The sequence below is a fragment of the Cnephaeus nilssonii genome (genome assembly GCF_951640355.1).
Source record: "Cnephaeus nilssonii genome assembly, chromosome: 4".
In the NCBI taxonomy this organism is placed as follows: Eukaryota; Metazoa; Chordata; class Mammalia; order Chiroptera; family Vespertilionidae; genus Cnephaeus; species Cnephaeus nilssonii.
In genome coordinates this window covers 53,032,719-53,050,604 of record NC_137075.1, presented here as the reverse complement: position 1 = coordinate 53,050,604, position 17,886 = coordinate 53,032,719, and the positions used below count along the sequence as shown (strand labels likewise).

General features: G+C 40.4%; 1 protein-coding gene across 2 annotated transcripts in view; it reads left to right on the top strand.

Annotated features, from left to right (window-relative positions):
- The window catches only part of DMXL2 (Dmx like 2), a 168,333-nt gene that overhangs the window by 64,434 nt on the left and 86,013 nt on the right, over nucleotides 1–17,886 (top strand). For both annotated transcript variants that reach the window (XM_079767911.1, XM_079767912.1), the window contains exon 7: nucleotides 17,403–17,581. In XM_079767911.1, coding sequence (XP_079624037.1) covers nucleotides 17,403–17,581 — 179 coding nt within the window. The remainder of the gene's footprint in view (nucleotides 1–17,402; nucleotides 17,582–17,886) is intronic.

The following is a 17,886-nucleotide window of genomic DNA, read 5'->3' as shown; positions in this document are numbered from 1 at the left end:
CCATTTTTAGAATCATAGGATTCTAGTGATCTTAGAGGCCATAGAAAGAAGCTGAGGTCTTTGGGAGGTACTTTAAAAACAGTTAATTACTCATGAAAGATGGTCGGTATTCATTATCTGAATATCTTCTGAATATTTGAACTTTTATCCTTAATGAATCTGAAAGAAGCCTTTGTACTTCCAACAAAAATAAATAATGAGACTAACAGCACATCCTCTTAAATGGGGCAACTAAATTTTAAGCATCATTTTTTTTATTCCTGTAATTTTATTAATAATACATAAATCACTTATGGATAGGTATCACCAATTTGACTAACCTATCTTACAAGCTATTCTATGGAAGAAGTTTTTTTTCTATTTTATCTGACTCAATTAATGCCTGTTCATAAGCAGGTTAAAAATGTCATCTTGGACCCCACATTTCCACAATATATTAATCTAACTTCTACAGACAGCATATTTTTATTTAAAAAACCTTAAAAATTTCACTATTGTTCAAATTTTAAAATACTTGCCCAAGTTGCTATCTAGGTTTAGAGTCACAGAGGGCTGACAATCAAAGAAACAATAAATAAAATTATCTGTGAGGCTGTCCATCAGTGCTTTTTTGATGGCAGGGGCCTCATACTAGTGTATCTATATAAATAAAAATGTAAATGTTTGTTTGTTCAAAATCTTAAATCTCTGAAAGTTCTTCACCGATTGCTTTGAAATTTTGACACAACGTTGCATTCGAATACGCACGTGTTTTTATATACCTTATACCTACTATTATATAGATGTTACACCTGTGACAGGTAAAAACATGCTTTTTTTGAAAAACAGCGCCATCTGTTGGACGTAAAAGCAACACACACTATACTAAATATTTTAGGATTCCATTGCAATGTTTCCGATTTACGATCCATTTACGATTTCCAAATTTCCAATTTTATGATTCAATTTCAATGTTGATAATGATTGAAGATTTGTGCTTAGAAATCGCGAACCAAGTTCTCAATCAATTGGGAATGCCATCACCGAATCGATCTGCTGCTGCTTCATTCGATGTAGAATTGCGTCGTGAACAAAATTACAACACAGGTGATCTTTTGTCGTATGTGCAATCAAATATTCCTAAGCTAACGCTTGAGCAAAAAGGCATTTACGATCAAATAATGCAAACTGTCAATAATGGGGTTGGAGAAATCTTCTTCTTAGATGCGCCAGGAGGAACTGGTAAAACGTTCCTAATTAGATTGATTCTGGCAGCAATTCAATCCCAAAATGACATAGCCTTAGCTCTTGCGTCATCCGGAATAGCTGTGACATTGCTACCAGGTGGAAGTACTGCTCATTCCGCTTTGAAATTGCCATTGAACATGCAATTGATTGAAACTCCCACGCGCAACATTTCCAAAGCATCCGGCATGGCAAAAGTATTGCAGAAATGCAAACTTATTGTTTGGAATGAATGCACAATGGTGCACAAAAAATCGCTCGAGGCTCTTGATCGATCATTGCAAGATTTGCGTAGAAACATCAGACAATTTGGGAACACATTAATATTGCTTGCAGGAGATTTCAGGCAAACATTACCTGTAATTCCTCAATCGACACCAGCGGACGAAATAAATGCTTGCCTGAAATACTCTACTTTGTGGCGACACGTAAAGACGTTAAAATTAACTACAAATATGCGTGTCCAGCTGCAAAACGATCGATCAGCTGAGATATTCTCACATCAATTGCTGGAAATTGGGAACAGAAAGGTGCCGGTTGATCTGACCTCAGGACGAATTTCATTGCCTCAGAACTTCTGCAATTTAGTGACATCAAAAGAAGAATTGGTTGAAAAAGTATTTCCCAATATTCAAACCAATTATAAGAATCACGATTGGCTGAGTGAACGAGCTATTCTTGCGGCCAAGAACAAAGACGTCTACGAACTTAACAATATTATTCAGTCTAACATTCAAAGCGAGGCAGTCACATACAAGTCCGTTGACACTGTTGTGGAAGCAGATGAAGCGGTTAATTATCCAACAGATTTTTTGAATTCACTCGATCTGCCAGGGATGCCACCGCACGTAGTGCAATTGAAAATCAGCGTGCCAATTATCATGTTGCGAAATATCAACCAGCCAAAGCTTTGCAACGGCATGCGGCTTGCAGTAAAAAAATTAAGAAGCAACAATCTTGACAGGACCTTTCAAAGGTGAAGATGTCCTCATTCCTCGCATTCCTATGATTCCAACAGATATGCCATTTCAATTTAAGAGATTGCAATTCCCAGTTCGATTGGCATTTGCAATCACCATCAACAAAGCTCAGGGCCAATCTTTAGAATTGTCGGTTTAGATTGCTTCTCACATGGACAATTATATGTTGTGTGTTCTAGAGTCGGCAAACCAGACAATCTATATCTGCACAGACAATGGAACAACAAAAAATACTGTATACCCACAAGCATTGTGAAATTAAACATATTAGAAACGTGTGCTTTCTCTTTTCTTTCTTTTCCATTTAACCAGACTGAGCCACAGCAATGTGTGGCCGGGTACAGCTAGTAAAAAATACAATTTAAAGAGTGAAAAAAATACTTTCATTTCTTAAATTTTTATTCCTTAGTGTCCACATTAATAAATCTTAAAATCAATGTAGATTTTAAGTATCTTAAAGGCAGTTCTGTTTGTATAATCCGTCTTTTTTAAAAAAAATTTTTATGGCACACAACCTTAGCAATTGATTTTTTTTTTCATTGTATTAGTCATGTTTACCTAGCTTCTTTTTAAAAATTTACTTATTTATTTTTAATTGATTTCGGAGAGGGAGAGAGGAATAGAAACATCAATGATGAGAGAATCATCGACTAGCTGCCTCCAGCATGCCCCCCACCGGGGACCAAGCCCGCAACCCAGGCATGTGGTCTGATTGGAATTGAACCATGACTTCCTGGTCCATGGGTTGATGCTCAACCATTGAGCCACACCGACCAGGCTACCTAGCTTCTTATATTCAATTCTCCTAAGACTTAAGTGTTTCATAATACTTATGGAAAGATAAGAATGCCTTGCTTGTAAAGACCCTTTGGGGATTCATAAAATGTGTCATGGATTTAAAAAGCTTATTTCCTTACATTTTTAATAAGATACCACATCTAATTAAGATCCTCTTGACTAAGAGAACAGAAACTAACTCTGTAATGTTGGCATTCTCCCCAACCCCCCCACAATCTGTTCAGCTTCTGTTAATAAAGCCAAATTTGTCTGATTTGATGAAACAGATGGTAACTGTGTGATCTACCACTAGAAGGCATTTTCCACCGCCTTCACTACATATGACAGGGTTTCAGTTCATGTTGTGGGACTCAAATCCAATTACCTTCATGATTTTTGATATTACAGTTCATTGAGCACTTTCAGTGGTAAGATCTATTTTTTATAAGTGTGATAATTAAATTTTTCTTGGGTTTAAGAGTATTTTAACTTTTTATCTAAGCTTAAAGTTTTACTTATTAAAGAAACTTTTATCTTCACAAGATATATGATTAAATCTTTGGGTCAAGAATTATTTTGCTTGCTAGGTGTTTATTTAAATTCTGTTATTTTTTTTTAACGTTTATATCTGAACACTTTGTAACAGTTGGTTATTTTGTAAAATTTGAAAGTAATTTAAAATATTGTTTGCTCCAGAAATGTTTTTCTTTAATAGATGATTACTCTTTTGAGTAAAAAAGTGGGCTATCTAAGGCCTAGAATAAGAAGAATTTTTGGGGAGGGTAATTTTGTCCGAAAAGGAAGGAGAAGGCTTTAGAATGTTCCCAGAAACTTTTTCTCCTCTTGAGAATGCTCTGTTCTTAGATTGTGTTTTGGTTATTTCAGGATTAGCTTATCAAAAAATGAAAATATTTTTACTTAAAAAAACAACCATAGTATGTATTTATTACAAAAACATGCAGAGAAAATGAAAATCCTCTACTAAAAAAAGCCCTATCCGAAATAGAAAAATAGCCAGTTTTCTATTTAATACAGGTTCTTTCAGACATTTTGATGCCTTTGTAAACCAGATGCTGGTGTGTGTGTGTGTGTGTCTGTTCGTGCATACTGCAATGAAATCATATTCTTTAAGCTTATTTCTTTATTTAATTTGTCATATATAGGTGATTGCTGTGTCAATATATCTGTATTCTAAAGGTGATGTAATTTTCCATTGTATGAATGAATGTACCATAATTTAGTTTAACCACACAACTACTAATGAGCATTCAGGTTCCAATTTTCTCTATTGCTATTAAAAATGAACACCTTACATTAATCTTGTGCTATTTCCTTTTTATAATGAATTTTATTGAGGTAAATTAGCATAAAGTGTGTTTTAAGTGTATAGCTCAGTAAGTTTTGACAAATTTATAGATCCACATAATCACCACCACCATCAAGTTATAGGACATTACCATCATCTCAGATGGTTTCCTTTAATCTCTTCCCAATTTACTCACTTTCATCCCTAGTGTCTGATATTAGCTACTCTGCTTTCTATCATTATTGATTGACTAGAGGCCCGGTGCATAAATTGGTGCACGGAGGGGGGTGTTCCTCAGCCCAGCCTGCACCCACTCCAATCTGGGACCCCTCGGAGGATGTCCCTTTCGCAATCTGGGACGGCTGGCTCCTAACTACTCTCCTGCCTGATCGCCCCTAACCCCTCTGCCTGCTGGCCTGCTGGCTCCTACCTTGCTGCCCTGCCGACCTGATCACCCCTACCTTGCCCTCCTACTGGCCTGATCAACCCTACCTTGCCCCCCTGCTGGCCTGATCGCCCTAACTGCCTCTGCCTCAGCCCCCAGTCTGGCCTCCCTCTGTAGGAGGCGACCTGGTGGATCAGGGGAAGGCACCGCTCCCATTACCCTGCTGCTGCTGCCACTGCTGGTCTGAGCCTCAGCCCTTCGCTGCCGCCCATGGCTGCCTGAGCCTCAGCCCTCACAGCTGCTGCAGCTTTGTCTGGAAGGACATCAGGAAGACATCCTCTTTAATTAGCATATTACCCTTTTATTAGTATAGATTAGTATAGATTTGGGGACTGTTACAACCACGCAGAACTTAAAGAAAACACATGGCCCTGGCTGATTTGGCTTAATGGAGAGAGCATCGACCTGAAGGGTCCCAGGTTTGATTCTGGTCAGGGGCACATGCCTGGTTGCGGGCTCAATCCCCAGTAGGGGGCCTGTGGGAGGCAGCTGATCAGTGATTCTTATCATTGATGTTTCTATCCCTCTCTTCCTCTCCCTTTCTCTCTGAAATCAATAAAAAAAATATTTAAAAAAAGAAAACACATGATCTTCACTTTGGGCTTTGTTATCTTACTATAATATCCTTTGTGCAGTATTTTAACTTCCCTCAACTTTCCTTTACCCACCCTTAAAATGCAATCTATTTTGGGGAAGATGATCAGGAAAGTGATTCTAGTGGGTAGAAGTTTTTTTTTGGAGGGGTTGGGATCGTGAAAATATTTAAAAATTGAGCATGGTGATGGTTGTACCACTCTGAATTTACTTTAAAAAACCAATTCATTGTACACTTTAGGTGACATGTGCAGTATATGAATTATATCTCAACAAAGCTGTTCTTTTATTTCTTTTTAAATAAAGACCAGTCTTATAATCAATTGCAGATGTTTTCAGAGGTCCCCCAGGATTTGCTTACCGAGTCCCAAACCACAGCTGCCACTCCCAGTTGCCTCCAGTCCTGGTGGATCTGGATGGTGTGCTTTGCAAAGGAGAAGGTGGCAAGAGGCTTGTGGAATTTCTGCAACCCCATTCCTGCAGTCTCCTCATAGAGCACCAGGGCCATTTCCACTATGCCAGCTCTCTGCTTCCTTTAAACTGCTGGGCAAAAGAATCCTGCATGCTCTGGCCAGAACTTGCATTCTCTCTTTGGTGGCCTGAATGCTTTTTTTTAAGATCGTTTTATGGATTCAAAAGAATAAACAGAGGCCGAAACCGGTTTGGCTCAGTGGATAGAGCGTCGGCCTGCGGACTCAAGGGTCCCGGGTTCGATTCCGGTCAAGGGCATGTACCTTGGTTGCAGGCACATCCCCAGTGGGAGGTGTGCAAGAGGCAGCTGATCGATGTTTCTCTCTCATCGATGTTTCTAACTCTCTATCCCTCTCTCTTTCTCTCTGTAAAAAAAAAAAAAAAAAAAAAAGAAAAAAAAAAAAGAATAAACAGAGATGTGGAAAGCTTTTGTCGAATTCCTTTTACATGGTTCTTCCAGGCTCATGGGAAGTGAGATGTGGCTCTGAATTCATCCCAATAGGGTGTCTTTGGGCAAAATCACCCATAACAGCACAACTCCTACAGAATGCCCTACACACTTCGCTGTCAGGACTCAGGGGGGCTTGAGGGTGAGTGAGGCTATGGTGCCAGCACAGGACCCAGGAGAAGGTAGCTTTCTACACTGCCCAGGCCCGCGTGGACTGCAGCTGCGTCCACCGAGGTGGGCAGGGTGTTTCTGCTGTTTTGTTTTGGTCTGGCCTTCACCCCGTCAGCCACAGACCCGTGCCTGCACTGAGACTGTGAACGGTTCAATGGTCCTACATTTTGGTGGACGGTAGACGCACTCCCACCTCCTGGAGACTGGCAGTTAGACACTGGCGGCTTCCGAGTTGCTCATGGGGAGAGAGTGGCCCTAGGTCCAGAACGGACTTGGGTGTCCTCATCTAGGAGGCCTCCCCGGGCTAGGGGCTGCCGGCGGTTTGAAGGCTAGTCACGCCCCTGATCATGGTGGGGGTCCCCTCTGGGGCACTCCACGCCCACGATCCAGATGGGGGTTCCCTCATGGTGACCGTTCATCCCGCTCCCTCAGCTTCCTAGCCTGCTGTTCGGTCATCCGTCTGGTCGTTTAGGTCGTTACGGCCCCTGGCTTTTATATATTAGGATTGGTCTTCCCTAGTTTTATATAAATGAAATTGTATAGTTTGTACTCTTGTGTGTCTCACTTCTTGCACTTACTGTAGTTTTGAGATTCATCCATGCTCTGTGCATCAGTAGTTCTTTTTATTGCTGAGTTGTATTTTGTTATATAAATATATCACAATTTGTTTATCCATTTACCTTTTTCTCATCCTCACCCGAGGAGCGAGGATATTTTTCCCATTAATTTTTAGAGAGAGAGGAAGTGCCGGGGGCGGGGGGAGGAAGAAGAAAGAGAGAGAAACATCCATGTGAGAGAGACACATCGATTGGTTGCCTCCTGCTTGAGCCCTGACCAGCAGCCAGGAATTGAACCTGCAACCGAGGTACATGCCCTTGACAGGGAATTGAACTGGAGACTCTTCGGTCCGAGGCAGACACTCTAACCACTGAGCAAACTGGCCAGGGCTGTCCATTTACCTTTTGATGGACATTTGGGTTGTTTGGAGCTTTAGGCTAAAATGAATAAAGCTACTATTATCATTTACTTGAAAGTCTTTTGGAGATACTTGTTTCCATTTCTCATGGGTAAAAAAATACCTAGCAGTGGAATTGGTGGTCATATGGTACTTTACAAAAAAGTGCCAAATCCTTCTAATGTTTTATCATTTGCATTTCTACCAGCAATGGAATAATTTTAGTTGCTCTACTTTCTTGCCAACAATTGGTATCATCAGCCTTTTTTTTTTTTTAAATCCTTACCTGAAGATATGTTTTTATTGATTTTAGAGAGAGAGAAGAAGGGAGAGAGAGAGAAAGAGAAAGAAACATTGATCTGTTGCCTCCTGTGTGCTCCCTGCCTGGGGATTGAACCCACAGCCTAGTTACTAGTATGTACCCTAAACAGGAATTGAGCTCGAACCTTTTTGGTGTACAGGAAGACACTCCCACCAATTGAGCCACCCAGCCAGGGCATCATCCGCCTTTTTAACATTAGCCACTCTAATAGTCGTGTAGTGGTGTCTTCTTAGGTTTTATTATACATTTCCCTGACTTCTAATGATGTTGAGCATGTGTTTATTGGCTCTTTGTATAATTTCTGTGATAAAGTTCTTATTTATCTTTTGCCCATTAAAAAAAATTGGGTTAGTTTCCTCATTATTGGGTTGTAAGAGTTTTTTGGGTTAGTTTCCTCATTATTGGGTTGTAAGAGTTTTTTGTATATTCTTGTGTAATTTAAAGATCAATGCATTGCAGATGTTTTCTTCAGTCTGTTACTTGTCTTTTTATTTTTTTAAACAGTGTTTGTCATACAGAAATTTTTAATTTTGAAGAGGTCTATCTAGCTTATTAATTTTTTGTATTGGTTTGTGCTTTTTGTGTCCTAGATCTAAGAAACCTTTGTATACCTCAGAGTCACAAAGATATTATATTATCATTTCTTTTAGAAGCTTTATGATTTTGAGTTTTACATTTTGAGGTAGTTTTTTATATTTGATATGAAGTTAATTTTTTTCCAAATGGATCTTACAGTGACATTTTTTGAAAAAGCGCCATTCTCCATTGAATTATCTTTAACTTTCTTGAAAACCATTTTTTTTTATAAGTGTGTGGATCTGTTCTGGCCTTTCTGTTTTGTTCTATTGATCTTTATATCTATCCTAATGCTAATAATATGCTGTCTTGATTACTATAGCTTTATAATAAGTTTTGAAATTGGGTAGTGTAAGTCCTGTAACTTTTTTTCAAAATGTCTTTGGTAGTATGGTCCTTTGGTTTACATACAAATTTTAGAGTAAGCTTGTCAGTTTTTGTGAGAAAGCCTATTTTGATTTTTTATTATGTTTACATTGGATCTTTATAGATCAGTTTGGGAAGAATTGACATCAGTACATGTGGTCTTCAGATTCATATTTATTTAGATTTTCTTCCTCTTAGTAATGTTCTTTAGTTTTCACTGTACAAATCTTGTACATAACTTAGTAAGTTTATCTTTCTAATGTAAAATGTATTTAAACAAGTTACATTTCCAGTTATTGCTAATATAGAGAAACTAGAGACCTGGTGCATGAATTTGCGCACAGGTGGGGTCCCTCGGCCTGGCCGGCAGTCGGGCCAATTAGGGCCATCTTGCCCAGTCCCAATTGGGGCCGATCAGGGCCAGCCAGCTGGGGGGAGGGACTGTGGGAGGTTGGCCGGCGGGGGGGAGGGACCGTGGGAGGTTGGCCAGCCATGGGAAGTTGGCTGTGGGAGCGCACTGACCACCAGGGGCAGCTCCTGCATTGAGCGTCTGCCCCCTGGTGGTCAGTGCGCATCATAGTGACCAGTCGACCGTCGTTCAGTCTTTCGGTCACTTAGGCTTTTATATATATAGACAGATAGAATTTATATTTGAATTTGGATCTTTAGTCTTAAGACCTTGCATATCAGTTTTAGCTTTTTTTTTTTTTTTGTAGATTCCTTAGGATTTTATGAATAAAGACAGTTTCACTCTTCCTTTCTAATCCATATACCTTTTATTTTTTTCCCCTTACCCAATTTATTTCATATTCTAAGACTTGTAGTACAATGTTGAATAGAATTGATAGAGCAGACATTCTTGTATTGCTCCTGACTTTATGGGAAAAGCTTTCAGTGTTTCACAATTATATGTAAGTTGTAGGTTTATTGTAGATGTACTTGAAGAAATTGAGAATGTTCCTTTCTGTTTCTAGTTTGCTGAGAACTTTTTTCCTCCCATGAACTAGTGTTTACTTTTGTTTTTTAATTTTTAAAAAATATATATTTTATTGATTTTTTACAGAGAGGAAGGGAGAGGGATAGAGAGCTAGAAACATCAATGAGAGAGAAACATGTGTTTACTTTTGTCACATGCTTTTTCTACATATACTAGAGGTATGGTGCACAAAATTTGTGCCCAGGGCGGGGGGAGAGGGCAGTTCTCTCAGCCTGGCCTGCATCTTCTTGCAGTCCAGGACCCCTCGGGGGATGTTGGGCCTAAATGGGCAGTCAAACATCCCTCTCGCAATCCGGGAAGCTGCATGCACCAGTGACCATACTTTTCATACAGGTGAAAGACATCTTGCTGTTGTATGGGCAGCTACATTTTTTGCCCTGATTATAAAAAGTAGTACATAACATGATTCTTCTGAAGCAGTAGTACTATTTTCCCCATCTTATGGGTGGGAAAACTGAAGCAGAGAGAAGTTAAGTAATTGGCTTTGCCACATAGTTATAAGTGTCAGAATGAGGGCTGACTACAAAATATGCCAGCCAGAGTCCATGCATGTCATTGCTGCATCATCCTGTTTTTTCAGTGTTAGAGTAGCCTTGCCAGGTTTTAATTTTTAAATCTAATAGACTGTTTCCAATACATAGGGTAGGGTCCCTAGGCCTGGCTGGCGATCAGGGCCATCTGTGGGGTGACTGGTGGGCAGGGCGATCGGGGGGCCCCCACTGGCACCTGCCTTGGCTGGCCCCACCCCCCGATTGCTGCTGGCAGTTGCGCCTCTCTCTGGGAGTAGATGCTCCTGCATTGAGCATCTGTCCCCTGGTGGTCAGTGCGTGTGATAGTGACCAGTTGTTCTGCCATTCAGTTGATTTGCATATTAGGGTTTTATTATATAGGATAGTTGATTCTTGAACAACATGGGTTTGAACTTTGTGGGTCTATTTATATGTGAAGTCTTTTCAATAAGTACACAGTCAGTCCTTTTTATCCCCAGGTTTCACAACCACAGATTCAATTAACTGCAGATTGAAAACAGTATATTTTAAATCTGCATTTGTGAATCCGTGGGTGTGCCTGGAACCAATATTCCACAGATACCGAGGAACAACTGAAGTTTTGGGGAGTCAAAAGTTATATATGTTTTTTTTTAATTTTAAATTTTTTCTTTATTGATTAAGGTATTACATATGTGTTCTTATCCCGCCATTCCCCCCCCCATTCCCCCCCTCATGCCCTCACCCCCCTGGTGTCTGTGACCATTGGTTAGGCTTATATGCACGGATACAAAGTCCTTTGGTTGATCTCTCCCTCTTACCCCCACCCTCCCCTACCTTCCCTCTGAGGTTTGATGGTCTGATCAATGCTTCTCTGTCTCTGGATCTGTTTTTGTTCATCAATTTATGTTGTTCATTATATTCCACAAATGAGTGAGGTCATGTGATATTTATCTTTCTCTGACTGGCTTATTTCGCTTAGCATAATGCTCTCCAGTTCCGTCCATGCTGTTGCAAATAGTAAGAATTCCTTCTTTTTTACTGCAGCATAGTATTCCACCATACCACAGTTTTTTATTTTTTTATTATTTTTTTAATTTAATAAATCTTTATTGTTCAGATTATTACAATTGTTTCTCCTTTTTCCCCCCATATCTCCCCTCCACCCGGTTCCCCCCCCCCCTTCTTCCCTTGCCTCTCCCCCGCTGTCCTTATCTATAGGTGTATGATTTTTGTCCAGTCTCTTCCCGTACCCCCCCACACAGACACCCCTTTCCCCCTGAGAATTATCAATCCACTCTGATTCTATGCCCCTGATTCTATTATGTTCACCAGTTTATTCTGTTCCTCAGATTTTTAATTCACTTGACTTTTAGATCCACTTGTTGATAGATATGTATTTGTTGTTCATAATTTTTATCTTTACTTTTTTCTTCTTTTTCCTGTTTTAAAGAATACCTTTCAGCATTTCATATAATACTGGTTTGCTGGTGATGAACTCCTTTAGCTTTTTCTTATCTGTGAAGCTCTTTATCTGCCCTTCAATTCTGAATGATAACTTTGCTGGGTAGAGTAGTCTTGGTTATAGTTTCTTGCTATTCATCACTTTGAATATTTCTTGCCATTCCCGTCTGGCCTGCATAGTTTCTGTTGATAAATCAGCTGATAATTGTATGGTGCTCCCTTGTAGGTAACTAACTGTTTTTCTCTTGCTGCTTGTAAGATTCTCTCTTTGTCTTTTGCCCTTGGCATTTTAATTATGATGTGTCTTGGTGTGGTCCTCTTTGGATTCCTTTTGTTTGGGGTTCTGTGCGCTTCCTGGACTTATAAGTCTATTTCTTTCACCTGGTGGGGGAAGTTTTTGGTCATTATTTCTTCAAATGGGTTTTCAGTATCTTGCTCTCTCTCTTCTTCTGGCACCCCTATAATTCTGATGTTGGTACTCTTGAAGTTGTCCCAGAGGCTTCTTACACTATCTTCAACTTTCTGAATTCTCTTCTCTTCTTGCTTCTCTGGAGGAGTGTCCTTTGCCTCTTTGTATTCCAAATCTTTGAGTTGATTCTTGCGTCCCTCTAGTCTGCTGTTGGGTCTCTGTATAATATTTTTTACTTCAGTCAGTGTATGTTTAATTTCTAGTTGGTCCTTTTTCATATCCTCGAGGGTCTCATTAAATTTATTGGCCTTTTCCATGAAATTCTTGAAAAACCTTATAATCGTGTTTTTGAACTCTTTGTCCATTTGTTTGTTCTCCTCCATTTCTTTCGTTTGTGATCTGTTACCTTGCTTCCTCATTTTCACTGCTTCCCTGAGTTGGTAGGGTAGCTTTGTGTACTAGGTGTTCTATTGGTTCAACGGGTCCGCCTCCCAGTTACCTGAGGTGGACACTCTTGGTGTACCCCTTTGTGGACTGTGTGTACAGCCTTGTTGTAGTTTAGTCTTGATTGTTGTTGGTGTCACTGGGAGGAATTGACCTCCAGGCCAATTGGCTGTGAGGACCCGCTGTGTCTATAACGGAAGAATTGCTGTGCTGGAGACACATTTGTGGGGCAGGACTTGTTCCAGTAGGGCTTTGGTGCTCACTGAGTCTGCCTCTTGAATGTGTCCCTTATGAGAATGGTTGAAATCTGGTGTCATCTCACACCAACCACTAGATACACTAGTTCTGGATCTCCAATGGGGTGCAGGTCAGCTACTGTCTGAGGCCACCCAGCAGGAGCTATAGCAAGAACTACAGTTTTCTCCTCTTTGCTTGGGCTTTGGTGGTTTTGGAGCAGTCTGACTAGAGTTGCAGTTTATTTGGTTAAGCTTCCACAGAACAGGCCATTTATATGCAAAAGCTGCTGCGTGGAGCCTGGGCAGGTTTGTAGAATGTGCAGGGCGAGGTCTCAGGGTGGGGTGGGGTCTCAGGGTGTTACTAGGCTAGGGTGTGGCAAATGGCGATGGCTGCCATCAGCAGTCTCTGCCTTTCCGTGTTTCCAAGTCCCTGTGTCCCGCACTCCAGCACAGTAAACAATGATTGCTGGGTGCATCTCTGCAAAAAAGTCACTCTCACTTTCCGACCCGATGGCCGAGAGTCCAGCTTATCCCCGTAGGTGTCTGGGTCCCCCGCGTGTCCCCAGAAACTGGATTTCAGAGTGATCAGGAGCTTGTCTCCCTTCAGGTTGAAAAAAAGCTGCGCGCCCAGTCGCCCGCCACCAGCCCGATTTGTGCGCCTCCATACTTCAGCTTTTTAGCATTTGTGCTCCTTTCTCTTTCCTTCTTAGTTGTAAATCTTCCACTCAGGCAGCTTTCCCGTGGTTCTGGGTGGTAGACATTTTGTCTTTTAGTTGTAGTTTTGAAATTGTTGTGTGAGGCGGCAGTTTAGTTGTTTACCTTTGCCACCATCTTGGTTCCTCTGTACCACAGTTTTTTAATCCATTCATTTGCTGACGGGCAATTAGGCTGTTTCCAAATCTTGGCTATGGTAAATTGTGTTGCTATGAACATAGGGGTGTATATATCCTTTCTGATTGGTGTTTCTAGTTTCTTGGGATATATTCCTAGAAGTGGGATCACTGGGCATTAGGGGTGTTTTGGCACCTCTAACCCCCATGTTGTTGAAGGGTCAACTGTTTTGAGATAAATGTATAGGCTTTCTTTTTTATTCTGTTAATATGGTGAGTAACAATGATTATTTTTCAAATGTTAAACCCTCCTTGCTTTGCTAGAATAAACTCCACTTGGTTATGATTTCTTTTTATAAATATGGCTGGATCAGATTTACTAATAATTTATTAAAGATGTTTGAATCTAAAATGGTCTTACACAATAAGTCCTTTTCCTCAATTTTCTGAAACAATTTGTGTAGGTAGGTAAATGTTTGGTAAAATTAATGAAACCATTTGGGCCTAGGGTTTTAGTTGTAGCTTTAGTTTTGTGTTGTTTTGTTTTTGTTTTTTTTAATGGGAAGATCTCAAATTGTGAATTCAGCATCTTTATAATAGATATAGAGCCATTCAGGTTTCGTATTTCTTTGGTTAATTTTCAAAGTTGTCTTTCAAGGAATTTCTCCACTTAACCTAAATTGTTTAATTTATTGGGATAAAATTGTTCAAAATATCCCCTCATCATTCTTTTCATGTTTGTAGGATCTGTAGTCATGTCCCCTCTTTCATTCTTGATAAATGGTAATTTGTGTTTTCTCTCTAAATATTTTTGATTACTCTAGATAGAAGATTATTAATTTTAGTGATTTTTAAAAAAGCTTTGAATTTGTTGATTTCTTTATATTTTAAAATTTTATTTCATTAGTTTCTCTTTTTCCTTACATGTGCTTACTGTGGGTTCACTTTGCTCTTTTACTTGTTGCTTCCAGTAGAAGCTTAGACCATAGATTTAAGACTATTCTTTTTTGACACATTTCCTTCTAAGCACTAATGTAGCTGCAAGCCCCAAATTTTGATATTTTGCTTTAAATTTCTTTTAGTTCAACATATTTTAAAATTTCCCTTGTAATATAGAAGTGTTTTGTTTAGTTTTAAATATTTGGGAATTTTCTAGCTATCTTTCTGTTAATGATCTCTACTTGACTTCTGTGTGGTTTTTGAATTTTAGGCAGTAACAGATGAAAGTGGGGAGGCTGGTGGGAATGGAAAAGGGTAAAATAGTACCTACTGTGTAGGTGCTCTCTCTATCCTTTATGACTCCTGAGGGGCTCTGAGCTACCTCTGTGACTTTTATGGTACACTAGGGGCCTGGTGCACAAAATTCGTGCACTGGGGGGGGGGCTCTCCTCAGCCCAGCCTGCCCCCTCTCACATACTGGGAGCCCTCAGGGGATGTCCTACTGATGGCTTATGGGAGCGGGCCTAAGCCACAGTCTGGCCTCCCTTTGTGGGAGACAACCGGGCTGATCAGGGAAAGGCACCAGCCCCATCACCCCGCTGCTGGAGCCACTGCCATTCACCGCAGCCACCAAGGTGTTTTCATCAACACAGACTCCAGTCCCTTCACCATGAAAAAATGACAACTTTCTTTAGGCATTTTCAAGATGTGTCTTTCATAGGATATGACCTTTCTTTTTTTTTTTATCCTCACCTGAATATATGTTTCCATTGACTTTTAGAGAATGTAGAAGAGAAAGGGAAAGACAGAAACATCAAAATGAGAGGAATACTTTGATTGGTTGCCTCCTGCATGAGCCCTGACCTGGGCCCCAGCCAGGGAGGAGCCTGCAACTTAGGTACATGCCCTTGTTCAGAATCTAACCTGGACCCTGCGGTTGGCAAACCGAGGCATTATCCACTGAGCCAAACCGCCTAGGGCAATTATGACATTTCTTAGCCCTCCAGCAGCGGACCTTCGTTTTTTTCCCAGGAGTGTGGTAGAAAAGCCCTAGATCACCTTTTTGGATTCTTATACCCAAGTTACTAAGAATATTACCAGGGGCATACAGGGAGCTTAGCCAATGAGCAGTCAGAAAAGGCATTTTCTCTATAGTTCACACCTATCTCCTCCAATCTCCAGCTCCACCCCTGCCAATGCCTAAAGCCTCCAGCCCTTGGGAGGGGATCTCCAGCTGGCTCGATTGCCAGGCTCCGCCCCTGGCCAAGGCCTCAAGCCTCTGGCCGAGGCTTGGGTCCAAGCTCGCTCCGATCGTCCACAGGCGACCCGAGCTGGCTCCGATAGCCAGGCTCCCCTCCCAGCCAAGGCCGCAAGCCTCTGTTGGAGGCTCGGGCCCTGGGCAGGGACCTCCAGCTGGCTCCAATCGCCTGCAGGGACCCCCAGCTGGCGCTATCGCCTGGCTCCACCCACGGCCAAGGCTGCAAGCCTCTGTTGGAGGCTTGGGCTCTGGGCAGGGACCCCCAGCTGGCTCCGATCGCCCACAGGGGACCCCAGCTGGCTCTGATCTTCTGCTCCGATCTTCGGCTCTTATTGCCCAGCTCTGACCATGGCCAAGGCCAGCAAGGGCAGGCTCCTGCTCTCCACGGCTGCAGCCATCTTGGTTGGGTGTATTTGCATATCTGTTCCTGACTGGCTGGTGGGCGTGGCCAGTGGGCGTGGCTTGTGAATGTAGCGGGCGTGCAGTCAATTTGCATATTACTCTTTTATTAGATAGGATAGTCTGAAACCATTGCCATAGATTGTGCAGTAAATTTGGTTAGATGAAAATGATGCTAAGGTGAAGAAGGTATTTGAAGGTATTTAGTACAGTCTTTGTTAAGTGGTTGTCTTGGAATAAGCACTAAAAGAAATTTGCTGTATAATTCAAATATCCAAATGAAACATTATTGGAAACATAAATTATGTAGTATAAATTGAGAATGAGTACCAAGAAGGAAAATAAAACAGAGGTGTTTATCTAGTTCAGATAAAAATATTTGGACCTATACACACTTTCAGGAATACATAATCTCATTGTTTCTTAGAGATTGATAATTTTGCATAAATGATAACATTTCATTATTTTCCTTAATGCACTTTTTACATTAAGGATAAAGCACTATAAAGTAGATAGTGTGTGTTAAATAAGATATAATTATATAGGCCTATAACAAAATTGTTAGAACTAAGTAAAATGATAAAGTCAGTGCCTGTTGTTATACCTGTAAATATCTTAAGTAGGCATGGAGCTGATTCCTGACAATTGCCTAAATGCCTTCTCGTCATTTGGAGTAGAGATCAGAAAATTGTGGCCCATGCACCAAGCATGGTTTTACATTTTTAAAGGGTTGTACGAAAATATCAAGAAGAATTTGTGTCAGAGGCTGTATGGTCCACAAAGGCTAACTTACTCTCTGGCCCTTTATAGGAAAAGTTTGCTGATTCCTGACTTAGAGTAAGAAACAATTCACATTTAAAAACAGTTTGTTTCACCCTTACAGATCCCTTGAAAAAGGAAAGGGTGATAACAGCAGCTGATAACACGGCATCTTTCTTATTCTTTATCTTATCCAAGGGGCTAGCATCTGGTTTCAGAATCTTTCCTCTACAGTTACCCATGTATATTTAAATGGTGGAATTTGGCATTAGCCACTATTTGAAAAACCACCATTATGCAGAGAAGATTGATAATGATAAGCAAATGGTCCATTTATTTTTCAAGAATAGTATTCTTTAGAATAATAAATATCATTTTAGATTTGGTTTTGTACTATACATATATAGTACACATTAATTTTGTAATATGTATCACATATTAGTGTTTTATATGGAGAGCTTAATTTTAAAGCTTCTTCAAACCACTTAAATATTGAATTATGTATGTGTAAATTAATTTTATGCTGACCTTTATATTTTTGCAGGATGATTGTCTTTTGAAAGTATGGTATCCTATGACTGGATGGAAGTCTTCAATTATACCTCAGGATCATCACGAAGTGAAAAGGAGACAGGCATCTACCCAATTTTCCTTTGTTTATTTGGCACATCCTCGAACTGTGACAGGTTTTTCATGGCGTAAAACTAGCAAGTATATGCCCAGGTTAGATAAATGTATCATATAACTTCCATTTGTATCCTTACATGTTTATAAAAATAATGAAAACAGTCTTCTTTTTACTGCATAGATATGGTGGCAATTAAGAGCATAGGCTCTGGTGTCAACTGCCTGAATTCAGATCCTGCTGCTATTGTTACTAGCTTCATGAACTTTTGACTTTTTTCTTTAATTTTTTAAAAAATTGATATTTAGAGAGAGGAAGGGAGAGAGAGAGAGAGGGAGGGAGGTAGGGGGAGGGAGAGGGAGAGAGAAAGAGAGAGAGAGAGAAACATCAATGTGAGAGAGAA